Source organism: Pinus tabuliformis, chromosome 5_2 (assembly GCF_031772625.1).
Source record: "Pinus tabuliformis cultivar Carrire ecotype Pingquan chromosome 5_2, CPIR1, whole genome shotgun sequence".
Taxonomy (NCBI): domain Eukaryota; kingdom Viridiplantae; phylum Streptophyta; class Pinopsida; order Pinales; family Pinaceae; genus Pinus; species Pinus tabuliformis.
Genome location: NC_142306.1, coordinates 327789564 through 327805475, shown reverse-complemented (window position 1 = coordinate 327805475; position 15912 = coordinate 327789564). Strand labels below are relative to the sequence as shown.

Genomic DNA, 15912 nt, shown 5'->3' with positions numbered 1-15912 from the left:
CAAATTATTACCATTTTTACCATTTCTGCCGGATCTGATGTTTGAACTGTTAGCAATTATTTCATTTGAGTTTTCAGTAACCACACTTAAATGGCTGGTCGAATTATTATTGGACAGATTGAATTCGCTGTTTCCCATCATCGTTTCTCTGTTTCCCATCATCGATTCTACGCTAAAGTTCTGCTCTCTGCTGTTATCAATAATGCTTACGGTGTTTCCATTTGAATCTGCGTTTGGACTATTTAAATCTGCGTTTCCATTTGAATCTGCGTTTGGACTAGCGTTTGAACATTTGTAAACCGGCATGTAATTATTTGCATCTGCGTTTGAACCATTGTAAACCGACTCATTTGAATATGCGTTTGAACCATTTGAATCTGCGTCTGAATCATTGTAAACCGACATGTAAACAAAGGAATTTTCGATATTTTCTGAGATTATCGAATTAATAAACCGGTTTCTGCTTGGCAACGATCTTAATTGTGCATTATCGGTTTTCATTCTGATGTTTTTGTCCGAATTATCGAAATCTAATCCGCTGTTTCTATCTGAACCTGTATGCTTATTGGGATTGGGGCCATTTGCGAGGTTACCAGATTCCATTGCTGTCCGAGCTTTTGTGTGTTCAATCGAATCTGCGTTTTTGACCTTTAGAAGCTTGGATAGCTTATTGTGCTGTCTGGTCTGCGCAGTCTGCCATTCCTTCTCTGCTTTCAGAGCAGTCTTGCCATCTATAATGGCCCACAGGTCTTTATCAATGCTGCTGGCAAGTTTAAGGTGGGAAGAGAGGGCCAGACGACCAAGATGCTCCAGGGATGCTCTAATTCTTCTGATCTCAGACCGGATTAAAGAGAAACTCAGATGGAGAAATGCTTTACTGTTGAATTTATTATGTAACTTATGTTTAACCTGTGCAAATGGAGGAATGAGATTGCTATCCCGGCAATTTTTGAGGAACTGAAGATCTGAGGCTCTTCTTTTTATCCTTATTCTAACACTTTCCAGTGCAAGGATTTCACTCCAAGTATCCCCTCCGTACAGGGATAAGATATTGGATTTCAGAGATCTGTGGTTTGAGCTTTTTAAATTTTTGACCGGAGAACCCACAGTAATGGAATTTTTACACCAACGTTTCGAATCCCAAATGGGATCCATCATCAGGGTAAGAGAAAGATGATAGAAGATGATAAAAGAAGAGCCGGAAGGAAGAAATAAATACTAATGAGGGAATAATAAAGGAGCAGCACAGGTCGGCTATAAAATGAAACCTAAAATTAATATTAATTTTAATCATTATAAATTAATAACTATTATTTTAATTTTTAATTTATAAAAATTAATTATTTAATTTTTTTTTTTTTTTTATTAATATCAATTATTTAATATCAATAAACCAAAAACTCTAAACTAAAACCAATATTAAAATTAATATCTAAAAGACTGAAATAAATATTAATATTAATATCAAAAATCTATATATAACCTAAACCCTATATTAATATTAAAAACAAAAAACTAAAAAACTAGAAAGGAAAACTAGAAAATATGCTAAGGTCCAAAAAATATATATATATATATAATATTAATATCAATAACATTTATATAACTAAAAACTAAATTAATATTACTAACTTAAAACTAATAAATATTTTAATAATAATATCATAAAACCTAAAAATTATATAACAATAATATTAAATAACCTAAGGCCTATGAAATTTTAAATTTTATAAAACTAGATCATTGTAAAACCTTAATGATAGAATAACCTAGAATTTATCTAACTAACTTAATAAAAAATATAATAAAAAGAAAGTTATATCAATAAAGCTCAATCTAAATAAATTAGGAAAACTAAATAAATTAATATTAAAATAACCTAAATTCTTATTCTTTTTTTCCTTTTTTTTTTTTTTTAATTCTATATTTAAAAACTAAACTATATTAAAACATACATTAAAGTCTAATTTATATTAAAAACATCCTAGTAATTATATTAAATTAAAGAGAGCTCTAATAGAATATAAAAACCTAATACCAAAATTAATATAAAGATCGACACTATCCTACTAACTATAATAATATTTAAATTCATATGTAGACTTATATTAATATATATATTAAACATCTTACCTTTTTGAAGATCATTTTTGATCTCAGTAATCCTCATGAAGTAGGATTGAATATCTTCACCTCTTCCCTTCTTTATGTCCTTCAATTTGTTCTTGAGAAAGAGAACTTGGTTTGCATTGCTAGCTTTGAACATGCCAACCAACCTATGATATATCTCCTTTGATGTGTTCAAATCGGAGACGTAAGCAACTAAATGCTTATTAATAGAATCCTTGATGATCTTCTTTGCTTTGACTTCACCCTTCTTGTACTTTGTCGTAGTAGCAATCGGTGCATTAGAAGGTGGTTCAATAATCTTTCCTTGCACATAGTCCATAACATCTTGTTCTTCTAAAGTCAAATCAAGAGACATCTTCCATGCATGATAATCAAATTTATTATGAAGCTTGTCATTAGACTTGAAGTAGGATGTGGAGGCCATTGAATCCCGTCCTTTATCAAAGGATCTCAGTGATTGCTCTTCTTAGTGATTGCTCTTTTTACCCTTGCTTGGCATTGTCTACACCTCAGCTCTGATACCATGTTATTTTTAGATAACAATTGGATGTTCTATGCTTAAGAGCAGTTTTTCTTCAATTTTCTTATTAGCCCAATATCAATATCTAGATTAGCAATCACATCAACATGATAGTAAAATGAAGATAGAACATAAACAATAACAGTAGAAGACAAGCCAAGACAAGAGGACACAAGATATGGCGCCAGCTAGGGACAAACCCCAATGTGGGGAAACCCTTTGATCAATTCTTCTTATTATTCTTCAAAACTTTAGTAGAGAGAGAGAGTACAATATGCAATATTCACTTGCCCAATCACAGTGAAATCTGTCCCAACAAACAACAGTGACAAAAAGCCCTAACCAGAAAGTCAACGCTAGTCACCAGGGCAGAATTTGACCTCCATAATGGCTCGGTCAAACTTGGTCAACTCGGCCTCTAACAACAAATCAAATCAGCCCAAAAACATTTTGAAAGTATCCAGTTAAACCTGGTCAATCCCTTATGCAGTCAACGCTATAGTCAATCCCTTCTGCAGTCAACGCTTATCAAATAGTACGATCTGCCTCGTTTTCTATGCTCAGAAATGCAGCCTTCCCAAACAGAGGTAACCCTCACAAAACCGCAGTCAAATAGGTCAACATTGATCAAACACCCTTCCTGCAACTTCGATCAACGCAGGAACAGAACTGCCCTTCTTCGCACGTGTGGAGAGTTGCCTCAGAAATCTGTACCCAGTCAATGAAGGAGAGAGAGATATGTGAGTGAGTGAAGTGTCTAAATGAGGAGGAGGCTCCTTCTATTTATATGCAACATTGAGGGTGAATAGATGTGAGTGTTGGGCTTTTGAGACTACATTAGTTTGCTGGCCGACCTTGACAATTTGTCCATAAACAAAATAAATTTATAATTCCATTTGTACATGTTAGAATGACATGATCTTGAGATCAATCCTACACCTCTCGGAGAGAGGAATCCAATAAAAATATCAGCTGCCTCATATGAGTTTTCCAAGGTGACATTTGGCCCTAGTTGCCAAATTAACACATAAACTACCCTACTTGGATGATATCCCTTGGGGCATTGATATGGCAAGTGAATGTCATGCACAAGATCAACTCGCTCACAATCTTGAGTGGTGAGCAAAATCAAGACCATTGTTTCTGTACTCACCAAAATGAGGAGAATTTAGACTATAATGGCTAAAAGCCTTGCTAGCCAGCTGCTAAACCAAGGTGAGAGTTATAACAAGATAAGACTTCAACAATGGAGTCTCTGATAGTAATAATACAATCACTGATATCTTGCTATCCTGCTTGCTAAATAAGGCCCCTTTTCTAGCCTCCTTGCAAGATCAAGTACAATCTCATTAAAATACGACAAACATTTGTGCCCCTCTCCCAATGTGTTCACGTCATGGGTGTAGACTCAGATATAGCAAACAAATGCAATGACAATGCTCTAGATTACCGCTAAAACAAAATTGGAGTCAAGATCATAGAGCATAAGCCAAGGTGTAGCTATTGCTAAGCCTACCATGTTGGCAAATATTTTGTTGAAGATCCAGAATATAACTTATCTATAATGTTGAGGGAAATATTGGAAAACATTAAAAAAAGTACAAAAATAATAAAATTTTCAAAACTTTTAAACATCCAAAGAAACAACAACGTCAAAATAAAACATTGGTACATAGATATGAAAATAAAACTGATTTATAAGATGTATAAGATGTCAAGCGATACATCACATATTGAAATTTGATACTGAATTCTAATAGATGTTGTGAGTCCTAAGTCTTGACATGATGATACAAATTCACATCAAAACAAAAATAATCGTCATAATGCATCTAGAAACTACAATTATAGATGCACTAAGGAATCATTAATTTCCTCTACCTCTTTTACTGACAAAGGTCACCACTTTTCCTCTAGAACTAGTGGGTGCAAGTCCTAGGGTTGATCCTAAGGTGGAAGGTGCAGGCGTTGGGGTTGAGTTGGAATTGAGATGAATCATCATAATGAGATGAGATGAATCATCATAATGCATCTAGAAACTACAATTATAGATGCACCAAGGAATCATTGATTTCCTCTACCCCTTTTACTGACAAAGGTCACCACTTTTCCTCTATAACTAGTGGGTGCAAGTCCTAGGGTTGATCTTAAGGTTGAAGGTGCAGGTGTTGGGGTTGAGTTGGAAATTGTTGGGGATAGGGTGGAAGCTAAAGCGAGATGTCTTCTTCTAGTGGCCTATCTTTGTGGAGGTGGTGGCTATTATACTCTCAATCTCCTCCTCCAAATTTGTTTGCATTGGAAGTGGAACATCTTCTTCCAATTTCCTCCTTCCTCCAACACATTCGTATCTTGCTCCTACAACTTAAGTGCTTGCTCCGTGATAGACCTCTTGGCCTTCACCCTCCATGGATGTTAATCACATGCAATGAAATGACCTTTGTGTCAGGTGCTTTGTCAATCTATTTCACACATAGCTTGCGATTGTAATATAAATAGACAATGTCATTGAGGCAATGGACATCTAGCCTATATAAGGGTCATATTGTAACTAGAGGTTGATAGGCATAGATTAAAATGAACGAAATTATAATAAATAAAAATTTAATTTGAGCATCTATAACTTGTTGCTCTTCTTGGATTGTATTGTTCAAAGATGCTCTAGTTGCACTTGCACCCTAACGAGTTGCAAGTTTGACTAAGCAGTAAGTTTCTATAACTTTGGGACTCTTTTGTTGTAATTTGTCCGCCAAACATCTACAATGAATAAACGAAAACGAAAAACAGCGAATTATATTTCCATTAGGTAACAAATAGATAGAAAGCAAAAACATTGAAATTTGAAAGTTTGAAACAAGTTGTACTTCAAACTTACTTGAAATCCTAGTGCTCTTGTCTTGGACAACCATGTCATAATCAAATGTCCTAGTGGCTAGTGTATATATCTCCATTTGTTTGGAAATCTTCGAGCGTTTAATGGTAGTCAACACCATCTTTTGAACACATTGGGGCAATCCATCCGTAACCTAATCATCAAATTTAAAACCAGAGAAGTAAGAGAAGACAAGTTTGAGGCAAAACCATGCTACTTGAATGGGACAATGGAGAATATTGTTCCATTTCTCATCAATTGAGCTCCATATTGTTAGCTTTCAGGTTACTGTGAAATTGTTTACTATTGATTTTTTGTGTAGCATTGGGAGGTATTCCCGCATCCTAAGAGGCCTCCTAAGCTTGCCAAAGAAAATTGTACAAATGAAAATATAAATTATGAATTTTGGGCTTCATGTAGGCCCCAAGTGTCAAGTCGGCCTTGTTATCAACCAAAAGTGGATGACCCCATTGGAAATTCTTTCTCATAGATTTGTCATTAGCAGGCATCTAGCAACCCTTGACAACCATTAGTGTAGCCAATATATTGTGCCATTTGATCTCTGGTCCCTGAGCTAGTCATATGTCCCCTCACCCATATGTTTGAAGGTGGGAAATCCTAACCTAAAGGTATGTCTTTCATTGTGCAATTGGGTGCTTATGCTTGCTTTTCCTTTGACACTTTGGGCATGGATTATTGGGTGACTTGGAAGAAGGAATGGTTTTGATTGTAGTTTTGTTCCCTCACCTTAAATGGGGGGTTAATCTTCAATCCTAGTCTCGTGGGCTCTCCCCTATTGGCTTATAGCTTTAGGAAGGGCACTACTTGGGAAACCTCGCATGGATTATTGGGTGACTTGGAAGAAGGAATGGTTTTGATTGTAGTTTGTTCCCTCACCTTAAATGGGGGGTTAATCTTCAATCCTAGTCCCGTGGGCTCTCCCCTATTGGCTTATAGCTTCAGGAAGGGCACTACTTGGGAAACCTCAATTTTGGTAGTGCGGTCTCGTTTTCCCATTTCGTATTTTTCGCTCCCTGTCTCACATTACAAGCCCTATTTCATTATCTTCCCTCTCTGGGTTACATGGCCGCTGGGTCTAGAAGGCATTGTTACACTCTCTCCCCTTGTCCACATGTGTGGGTCGTGTTGATTTATGGTAGCATCGGATGTGCTCTAGCCATGAAAATTGGTGGAGAGGCTAAGGCACATGAGATCTCCAAGACCCAGAAATCGTTTGGAGAAATTCCACTCGGATGAAGAGATATTAAAATAATTAATATTTTTAATGAGACCCTAAGTCTAAACATAGGAAAATTAAAATATTAATGTGTATTAATATAATATGGGTGAGAAGCCCACGGGGCTTTGGATTGACGGTGAATGGGTGCGTTGTTAAGGCACTCCTTGCGATAGGTCACCGGTTCAAATCCCCCGTGGGTACTTAGGTTTGTCTTAACTAGAAAAAAAATATAATATGGGTGAGAAAGTTCTAAATAACAAGGATCAAGCCAGATGTAATATTAGCCGTTGATTAGGGACTTAATCTCGACTATTGAATTGTCAATAGGAAAAGTAGAAGAGGAGGCTTGAGATCAGTTGGACACACACCAAGACAGATCAGTCAATTCGATTTTCTGGGGCGAGGTTTGTTAAGGAAATCGAACCAGTGATCAGTTGCAGTAAGGGGCAGTTCGGCAAAAGGTCGAGAATACATAATAGAGAGGTAGAGAAAGTGTCGGAGAGACAACACAAAGGCTAGGAAGGCTAATGCAGAGGCAACTAGGACTGATGCAGAGTCTGAGGAGGCCAGTGCAGAGGACGCAGAGGGCCAAGAGGCTAACGCAGAAGGTTGCAAAGCTGACGCTAGGCTGAAGAGGCTGCGTTGAGGAATTTTTGTGGGGCAGACTGAGAGCTGATTAGCTGACGCAGAGCCGTAGAAGGGTGACACAGTCCTTGGAGGGTGACACAGTTCCTGAGGGTATTTTGGAGCAGCTTTCACTGTCCAGTTAAGGGAGCAGTCGAAGTCATTGTAGGGCTATTCATCTGGTTGTTGATTAGCCGGAATATTTGTCTTCGAAGAGAGGTACTACTGCAGAGGGCATTCTCTGTTGGGTGAGCCATTTTTGGCACCCTAGTTGTATTTAGAAAACTGCATAATAATAAAACCCTCTATATGTTGCACCGATTTTCCCACATTGGGTTTTTTCGTGGACGATTGTCCTCAAGGAGAATCCACAGTGAGGAGAAGATGATTTTATGGTCTGATCTTTGATTTTGGGAGAAGGGTTCTACCCTAGAAGAAGCAAGTCGAGTTACCTACTACTAGACGTGGAGAATTTGGTTTACTGTGCAAACGCAGGGGGGCTTCCTTGTATAATGATCAATCCAAGTTTGCCCACATAGTTCTGAGGGTTGAGGTTCCATTTGTGCTCTAGGAGGAGGCTGAAATGCCTCAGATCTGCTACAACCACTGCTCCAGAAAATGGGAAGCCGAAGCTGTAGGTGGAGGTAGGAGGCCTCAGATTTGTCTCAGGCAGAGTAATAGGGCTGTTAGCCCTCCGTGCTATGAACAAAAAGAAGGGCCGCAGATAGATAAGGAGGCCACAGGCACAATAGGAGGCAACCGTGAGGCCTTAGGCTGATGAAAAGGGCAGAACCAAGGGGTAAAGGAGGTAAGCCGTGCCCTTAGAAGGTCACCCAAGCAAGATAAATGAGGCACCAAGCAATGAGGTTTCCAAGGTAGGCTGTAGGCCTAATAGAAGGAGCGCTGAGAGATTCAGAGCCCTAGGAGTAGAGGCCGAGAAGCTTAGGTTGGTGGCCAGGCATGTGAATGTCTTATGTCTGTGTAGAGTCTAACAAGGCACAAAAGGAGGGTTGCTATTCAAGAAATAAGGTGGATTGCGAGATATGCTTTTGAAGTCCGTTCACAAATGGAATTGTGAACAACATTTTTTAAGGGCTAACACGCAATGGTTTGAAGGAAAAGATCCATTGTAAGTGTCTGATATTTTGAGGGTTGATATATAGTGAATTGAAGGGCTAATTTACTGTGAGTTACTGAAGTTATTTGAAGGTTGATATGAATTGTGTTTGATGGGCTAAACACATTGTGAGCAACTGGTTTGACAGAGATATGAAAGGAGTTAGGTCACTATGTGAAGGAGGCAAAGGACCACCATGAATAGTGTTGACCACTACCGGTCAACTACCCATAGTAGTACACCCCCTTTTCTTTGCAAAAAGGGTATCGCTCGATCGACATGTCCGTGCCATTCTGCAGTCATCGACAGCTTGATAAATTTATGTTGTAAACCCTGTCTGCATGTATAAATTGTAAATAATCTTAGCAGATATGAGTCATGTCTGTAAATTGCCTAGGTGGACCTAATTTTCTAAGTGATAATCTACGTTCCGGAAGGTTTTTCATCTCACCGATCCATGATCGGCAGAGTTTTCCTTCAGCCTAACCCAAAAGCCGGAATGGATTTTGTCATTAGAATCTTAGGAGAATCCTAGTGTGTTAATCTGCTAGATTATAGTTGTGTCGCAGAACTGGGTGGTTTATGAGGGTCTATGCGAATGGGTTTTCCCTCTTAAGATGTAAAGTTGTAAAAGTCATGATGTAAAGTGTCTTGAGGGTTAGAAAATGTTTTAATCCCCTCATGAGTCCTAAGTCTTAGGTCCTAGGTGATTTTTCCAAAGGCTAAGTTCGAGGATCCATTTAAAAAAAAATAAAAAAAAAAAATAAAATAAAATAAAACAAAAACCCTAAAAATAATAAAATAATAATATTTTTGAGTAAATAAATGCAAATTTTCATTTTTTAATGAATTAACTAATTCGACGGATGAGATTAAGAGATATCTTGATTCTCATCGACGGTCGAGATCATTTCAACATGGATCCTCAAACTAGTCGTTGGGATTTTTTCCTTTAAATAGGGTCCTAGGGGGTCATTTGAGAGCATTGGATCTGTGAGTCTGGTGCTGAAGAAGCTCTCTTGTAGTTCATTTTTTTTGTGCAATAAAGAAGACTTTGGGGTTAAAAATCTTGCTGGTGTTACTCTTATAAAAATGCTGTAAGATTGTTCTATTTGTTCTACATAATTTTATTTTCAGCCATTAATGATAGCTTAATGAAGATTGATCTAGGCACAGGTATCTTGTCTGATCTTTGGGGTTTGAATGATAGTTTAGATTCTGAAATATAGTGGCAGATATCTCCATTTGATCGAGGTTTCACTATTGTTTTCTCCTTCTATGTTGATGGTTGATTTTAAGCTGTGCAGGAAATCTTTTTTTTAGATTACCGGGCGTTAGGGGAAGTTCTCGGCTGAACCAGCCAACTCCCGGGTTGTGTTTTCTGAAAGAGCCTAGCCAGTTCTTGATCCCGGGCTTATCATTCGAAATATATTTTTTATGAATGCATGCAGGGTTTTCTGAAGCATTTTACATTAAAATTAAATTCTGATAATATTACTGTGATTACTGATAAATCTGGGTTCTGAAAAGCTTTCAGTTTGTAAATACTGTAAATTTTTTGTTGGGTTTAGGGATTTCAGTTTTTATTTTATGCACATATCATTTTCGGGTGATTTTTCATTCCAGGTTGCAGGGTTTCTGAAGATTTCCAAGTTTTATCTGCGCCGTTTTGCTGTCCAAGGGTTTCAGACATCAGGCGTTTTCAGATCTGGGGTTCCAAATTTTGCAGGTTTTTGCTTACGGGTTGCAGTTTCGCTGTTGTCATTTTCTCTCCACGTCGTTCTCCATTTCACAACCAAGTTTACCTCAGGCTGCCTGCAGACAAATCATTGTCAACCAACGTGTATCCCTTGCCGAACCAGCGCTCAACATTATTCTATCTCCACACTGCCGTCCAAATTTCTATCAATCTGATCTCCATTCTTTACAGTCGCATAAACCTACGCTTCTGCACCGTGGCCACCAAGCCTTCTGAGCACTGTTTGAAATTTTTTGAACCCACACCTCTGCACCGTGGCCACCATCTGTTCGAATCTTCACTCAGCAAAGTCGTACCTCTATTCAGTTGCCATACGCACACCCTCTCACGTCCACAAGTTAGTTGATCCCCGTCAAAATACGCAGCAGCATTCAAAGTCACTTCAGGGTTAGCGCAATCTATTTAAATCAGCGGGCCACCTGCAAATCTGTGTTTCCCATTTCTTTGTTGAACCCGCATCAAAGCCCCGATTCAGTATTTTGCTGACCATCTGCGTGCCGGATTGAGCTCATTTTTCGTTTGCGTCCTTGGTGCCATCGACCTGCGCAGCATCAAAAAGGTTAATCGTTTTTTCAAAACGCAGGCATTACGATTTGGATGACACTCTCATTGAGTCAGCACGTCGGGCTTCAACCTGAACATACCCACGCGTTTTTCTTTCAATCGCCGCCGTCCCGTATACATCGAGCTCTTAACAATTTTTTTTTTTAATGGACCGGGTAAGCATAGTTATGATCATATTTTAAATGCACCTGGGTTTTACGTTTCGATATAGTCGGTTATCGTTGGAATTATTCGATTTAGGATTTTCTTTTTGGTTATTAAGATACGATCAAGTGTTTGTATAGTATATAGTTTAGATCAGTGTTGCACGAAGCGGGAGCGAAGCGGAAGCGCGAAGCGGAAGCGCGAAGCGCGGAAGCGTCATTTTCCAAAAATCTAGGGAGCGAAGCGTCCGCGGAAGCGTCTGCTATATATATATATTTTTATATATTTTTTTTGCATTTATACTCAAAACAAACATCCCAAATACCAAATTAATTGTAGAAGACATGAAAACATGCATATTTTTGCATAAATCAAGATAGATATGGCATCCATGATTCCATTGTAGTTACTAGTATGTACAACAATCATCTATATTCTAGCTATTACAAACATACATCAAATTTTTAAGCATATTATAAAACATAAAACATTTAAGCATATTATGATTTATCTAGCAAGTGAGCAACTGTCAACATTTGTCATGTCCAAAATTCAAATAATAATGTTTACAAAATATGTCACTTGGTCACCGCCAAGCCAAAAAGGTTCAAAATTCAAATTCACAAGTCTACAAGTCTAATGAGTAATCTATAGACTATGACAAAAAGAAGTAGATTGTGAATATATCTACTAATCTCTCCTCCTTCCACCACGAATAGAACGTGATGGCGTGCCTCCACGTGGTGGCAATGAAGAAGATGGTCCCTGTGTAAGTCGTGGCACTGGAACTGATGAAGAAGAACCCCCTGCTGTTGGTGTTGAACCATGGAACCTAGGACCAGATGGGGGTGGGGGTGGTGGCATATCAACACGGTCATCATCATCCTAGAATCGCTCAAAAAATTCATGCAAAAAAAAAAAAACACTAGTTAACAAAAAAATTAAAAACATGAATTAGAGAAATGCTTTATAAGGGAAAATTGGAAAATTCATACGGTATACCATAATGGACATACCAGGAGAGCATCCTCTAATTGCTCTAGTTGCAACACTCCATCCTCCAAATTGGGCTCCTCTGGATGCTTGTCCCAAATCAACAAGTCTTTATTAGACTTTGCATCTTCACAGTAATGGGACAACAATCGCAAGTTGTAATGAACATAAACCAAGCTCTCTGCCCGGTCTAAACTCAACCTGTTCCTTTTAACACTGTGGATGAAAGAATAAGAGCTCCAACACCTCTCTGCAGAAGAAGTGTTTACCACCTGTGATAGCACCCGCAATGCCAAACTCTGTAGAACTGGAGTAGGCCCTCCATGCATGTTCCACCACTCAAGAGCAGAAAAATGCTCTCGATCTTCAATTGAATGCATGCTCCCAAATGGACCAGTGTTGAGCGTATAGTTGCTCAGCTGTCTCCGTACCAATGCAGCCTCCTCATTATCAGGGATTAATCTACTCAATGCAGCCATATATTTTTCGTGAACCTCTTTATCTTGGTGTGGTTTTTTCCTGCTTCCCCCCCCAGGTGCTGGTTTTGAAAGCCATGATGGATGATAGTACCTAGGTGTCAAAACATATGCTAATGCATGCAATGGAACATTTAGCATATCCCATCGCTTTTCCACCTCTTCACGAATATAATTGTACAAGGTGGTATCTCTAGGCTCAACAATGTCTTTAATCTGCCCCAACATGCTATCCATTTGCTCATACACCTCCCCAATTACTGGTCGATCTGAATCTGCAAACTTGATCATGTAATAAATTGGTTTGGTGAATTGCAAAACATATTTAACCTGTGACCAAAAGTAAGTGTCAAGAACAGTGTCCTTGACTACATCTGCAGTAGCACCATCTGTACACTGGTTAATTTCATCCCATGTTTCAGCACACACCAGATTAGTTAAAGCTTGTCTCACCCTCACTAGCCGCCTAAAGGTGAGGTAATAACTAGCAAATCTTGTCTTTGCAATTTTAAGCAATTGCAACTTGGAGTAAGTGCCATAGAAGTAGTTTACCCTTGTATGCCCTGTGATGAATTTAATGAGCTGCTTCCCTTTCCTGTAAACCTCAGCAATCCACCCACATTCTTTGTGTTTCACAATATCATGCATCAAAAGGTTCAATGTGTGAACCAGGCACCCAGACCAAAAGATGTGTGGATGAGTACGCTCAATAATTTTTCCTGCTGCCTTACAATTTGCTGCATTATCTGTGATCACTTGAACCACATTATTCGGACCAACATCTTTGATTGATTTCAATAGGAGATCTGCAATGTTTTGTGCAGTTGCACTGATGGAGGAGGAGTCATGACATGCAATAAATACTGCACCCTTAGAAGAAACACCAAGAACATTTATCAAATGTTGGTTTCTAATATTTGTCCACCCATCTGATACAATGGATACCCCATAATCCACCCACTCATGTGTAAAACGTGTCAAAGCTCTTTGAACCTTAGCTTTTTCTCTTTCTAATAACACTGTTCTAGCTTTCTCATAGTTGGGGGCCTTGTATCCTTTTGGGGCTTCATTGATGGCCTTTACCATGTCATGCCAATAGGGAGAGCGAAGCACATTGAATGGTACACCGCAAGCACAAAGAAAACGGACTACCTTTCCATCCACATCATCCCTCCCAGCAACATTAAGGAAATCCCCTATTGTTTTTCTACCTCCAGAGGTTGCAGAAGTACCATAAGGAGATGGGCAACTACCAAATTTAGAGGTTGCACTTGATTCTGAATGAGTTTTTTGTTTCTTGTTTTTTTGTTGTGCAGCCATCTCTATTTTGATGTATTTTTGTCTTTGTTCACTTGAAATTTTTGTGCAAATGGCTACCCCCACAGAACCCTTTTTTTCATCACTCTCTAGCACCCCACAAAGATGCCTCCTCAGACGGGTATATGAACCCGTATATGGTTTTCCTCCATGACAATCATGAGGGCACATCCATTTGTAAGATCCACCACCCTTTCCCCCTTCAAGTTTGGTCACAAAGGTCCACAAGGGATTTGATGTACCTTTCCCATCTTGTGCTTCAGTGTCCTCTTCAAGTTCATCCCCTTCCTCTTCAAACCCTTCCTCCTCATCATACATTGGGTCACTACTATTAGGAGTCCCAAGTTCATCCCCTTCCTCTTCCCCTCTATTCCTCACCCTTGCCATCATTAAAACCAAGAGTGGAATGATACATAGAAGCCAAAAGAACACCATCTTGGAATATGGATATAGGTGGTGGACAACCTGTAAATAAAGGAGCAAGTAGAAACAATGGGAAAGAGTAGGAGAGGGAGGAGAAAAATACAATTTTTTTTTCAAAAAAACAAGGGAGTTTGGGGTTTGAACTTACCTCTTTAGCTCTTGTAGATGAAGTCCTCCAAGCTCTTGCTCCAAGCTCCTCCTCCTTCTCCTAGCTCCTCCTTCTTCACTCCTCCAAGCTCTCCTCTCTTCTCCTCTCTTCTCCTCTCCTTTCCTCTCTTCTCTTCTCCTCTCCTCTCTTCTCTTCTCCAACTCTCATAAACTCAAAGTGAGAAAATGAGAAGAGAATGGGGGCTTTATTCTTTTCTAAACTCACCCTAAAGTGACCCTAACCCACCCCTAACCCACCCCCTCATGCTTAGTTAAGTTAGATATTAAATGAAATTAAAAAAAAAATTTGAACTGCGTGGGTTGCGTTCGGGTTGCGCCCGGGTGGCGTGCGGGTGGCGTGCGCTTCCGGGCAGGTTGCGTGGCGCCACCCCATGCCCGAACCGCATGCCGAAGCGCGATTCCGGGGTGGCGCAACCTGTTTTGGCAGGAATCGTTAAAAAAAATCAGAACCGCGCAACCTTGAAAACGGAACCGCGATTCCTCTGTGGATTCCGGAACGCAACCGCTCGGGGCGCGGTTCCTGGTTTGGATCCTCCGGGGGGGGGGCGATTCCGGTAACATTGGTTTAGATCTGAGTTTCGTTTATTTAGTTTTATTTCATTTTTTTTTTTAGGTTTGCACATTCAGATTTTTTTAAATTTAAAAAGTCAAGTAAAAAAGAAAAAAAAAAAGAAAAAAAAAGGGAGGGTAGCGTTTAGTTTTAATTGTTATTTGTTTTTAGTTAGGGTTTTGATTTTTTAGATCTTAGATTTAGATTTTATTATGTTTAGATCATAGTTTTAGTTTAGATTCTAGATTTAATTAGTTTCGTTCGTTCCCCTTTTTGGCTTTAACATTTAAAAATATAAAAAAAAATAAATTATAAAACTTTTAAAAAATCATAAATTTTAGATTTAAATTTTATATTTTAGTTTAAGTTTTATTTTTTAAGAATCATAAAAAATATATAAAAATTAAAAAATCATAAAAATCATAAAAAATTATAAAATTATAAAAAAGGAATTTCTTTTCTTTTAAGTGTAGATTTTGATATTATTCAGATTTTTAGGTCTCATTTAGTTTTAATTTTTGTTTTATCTGAAAAACATAAAAATATTTTGGGAAATTTTTTGCCAATTTCAGTCTTGGCTCAGGAATTTTTTAGGTTTCATCTTTTATGCTGAGGCTAAAATTTTGATGTGGGAATTAATGTTTAACATGATTCAATGTTCATCTGAAGATTAATTGCATGAATGTGATCTCTGGTTAATATTTTACTTTATCTTTCGAAATTTCAGTTGCTGGAGTATCATTTAAGCATTTTCTTGCATTTGATAAACATTAATTTGATGATAAATGGTTACTCTACATGGTTTATATTTTTTCAGCATCTGATAATCAATCGTTTAAACATTAACCCCACAAGGCACTGGTCTATTAATTCAGCAAATCAATCTAGTGCTTGTTTCTTCGTGTCTCCCAACCTAGCTGGTCGACAGTGGGTCTTCATCACCTCATAGGGTCTACCCCCCTTAGCCGCGGGAGACAGGCTTAAATGGAGAGATCAGGGATCAGGGTGACAGCCCCCG

General features: G+C 38.4%; 2 protein-coding genes across 7 annotated transcripts in view; one reads left to right on the top strand and one right to left on the bottom strand.

The window, feature by feature from the left end:
* Positions 1 to 15912, top strand: part of LOC149158830 (uncharacterized) — a 523084-nt gene that overhangs the window by 90005 nt on the left and 417167 nt on the right. The gene's annotated exons all lie outside the window — the stretch shown is intronic.
* On the bottom strand, positions 11550 to 14586 carry LOC149158831 (uncharacterized). The gene is made up of 2 exons (XM_089433391.1): positions 11984 to 14586; positions 11550 to 11852 (listed from the first exon to the last, which is right to left on the bottom strand). The coding sequence occupies exons 1-2, from the start codon at positions 14186 to 14188 to the stop codon at positions 11658 to 11660; spliced, it is 2400 nt and encodes a 799-aa protein (XP_089289517.1). The 5' UTR covers positions 14189 to 14586; the 3' UTR covers positions 11550 to 11657.

Excerpts from the sequence above, each read along its gene's own strand:
- LOC149158831 (XM_089433391.1), bottom strand. The coding sequence starts at position 14,188 with ATGGTGTTCTTTTGGCTTCTATGTATCATTCCACTCTTGGTTTTAATG. Across the intron at positions 11,853-11,983 it reads AATTAGAGGATGCTCTCCTG|GATGATGATGACCGTGTTGA; the intron begins GTATGTCCATTA and ends GAGCGATTCTAG.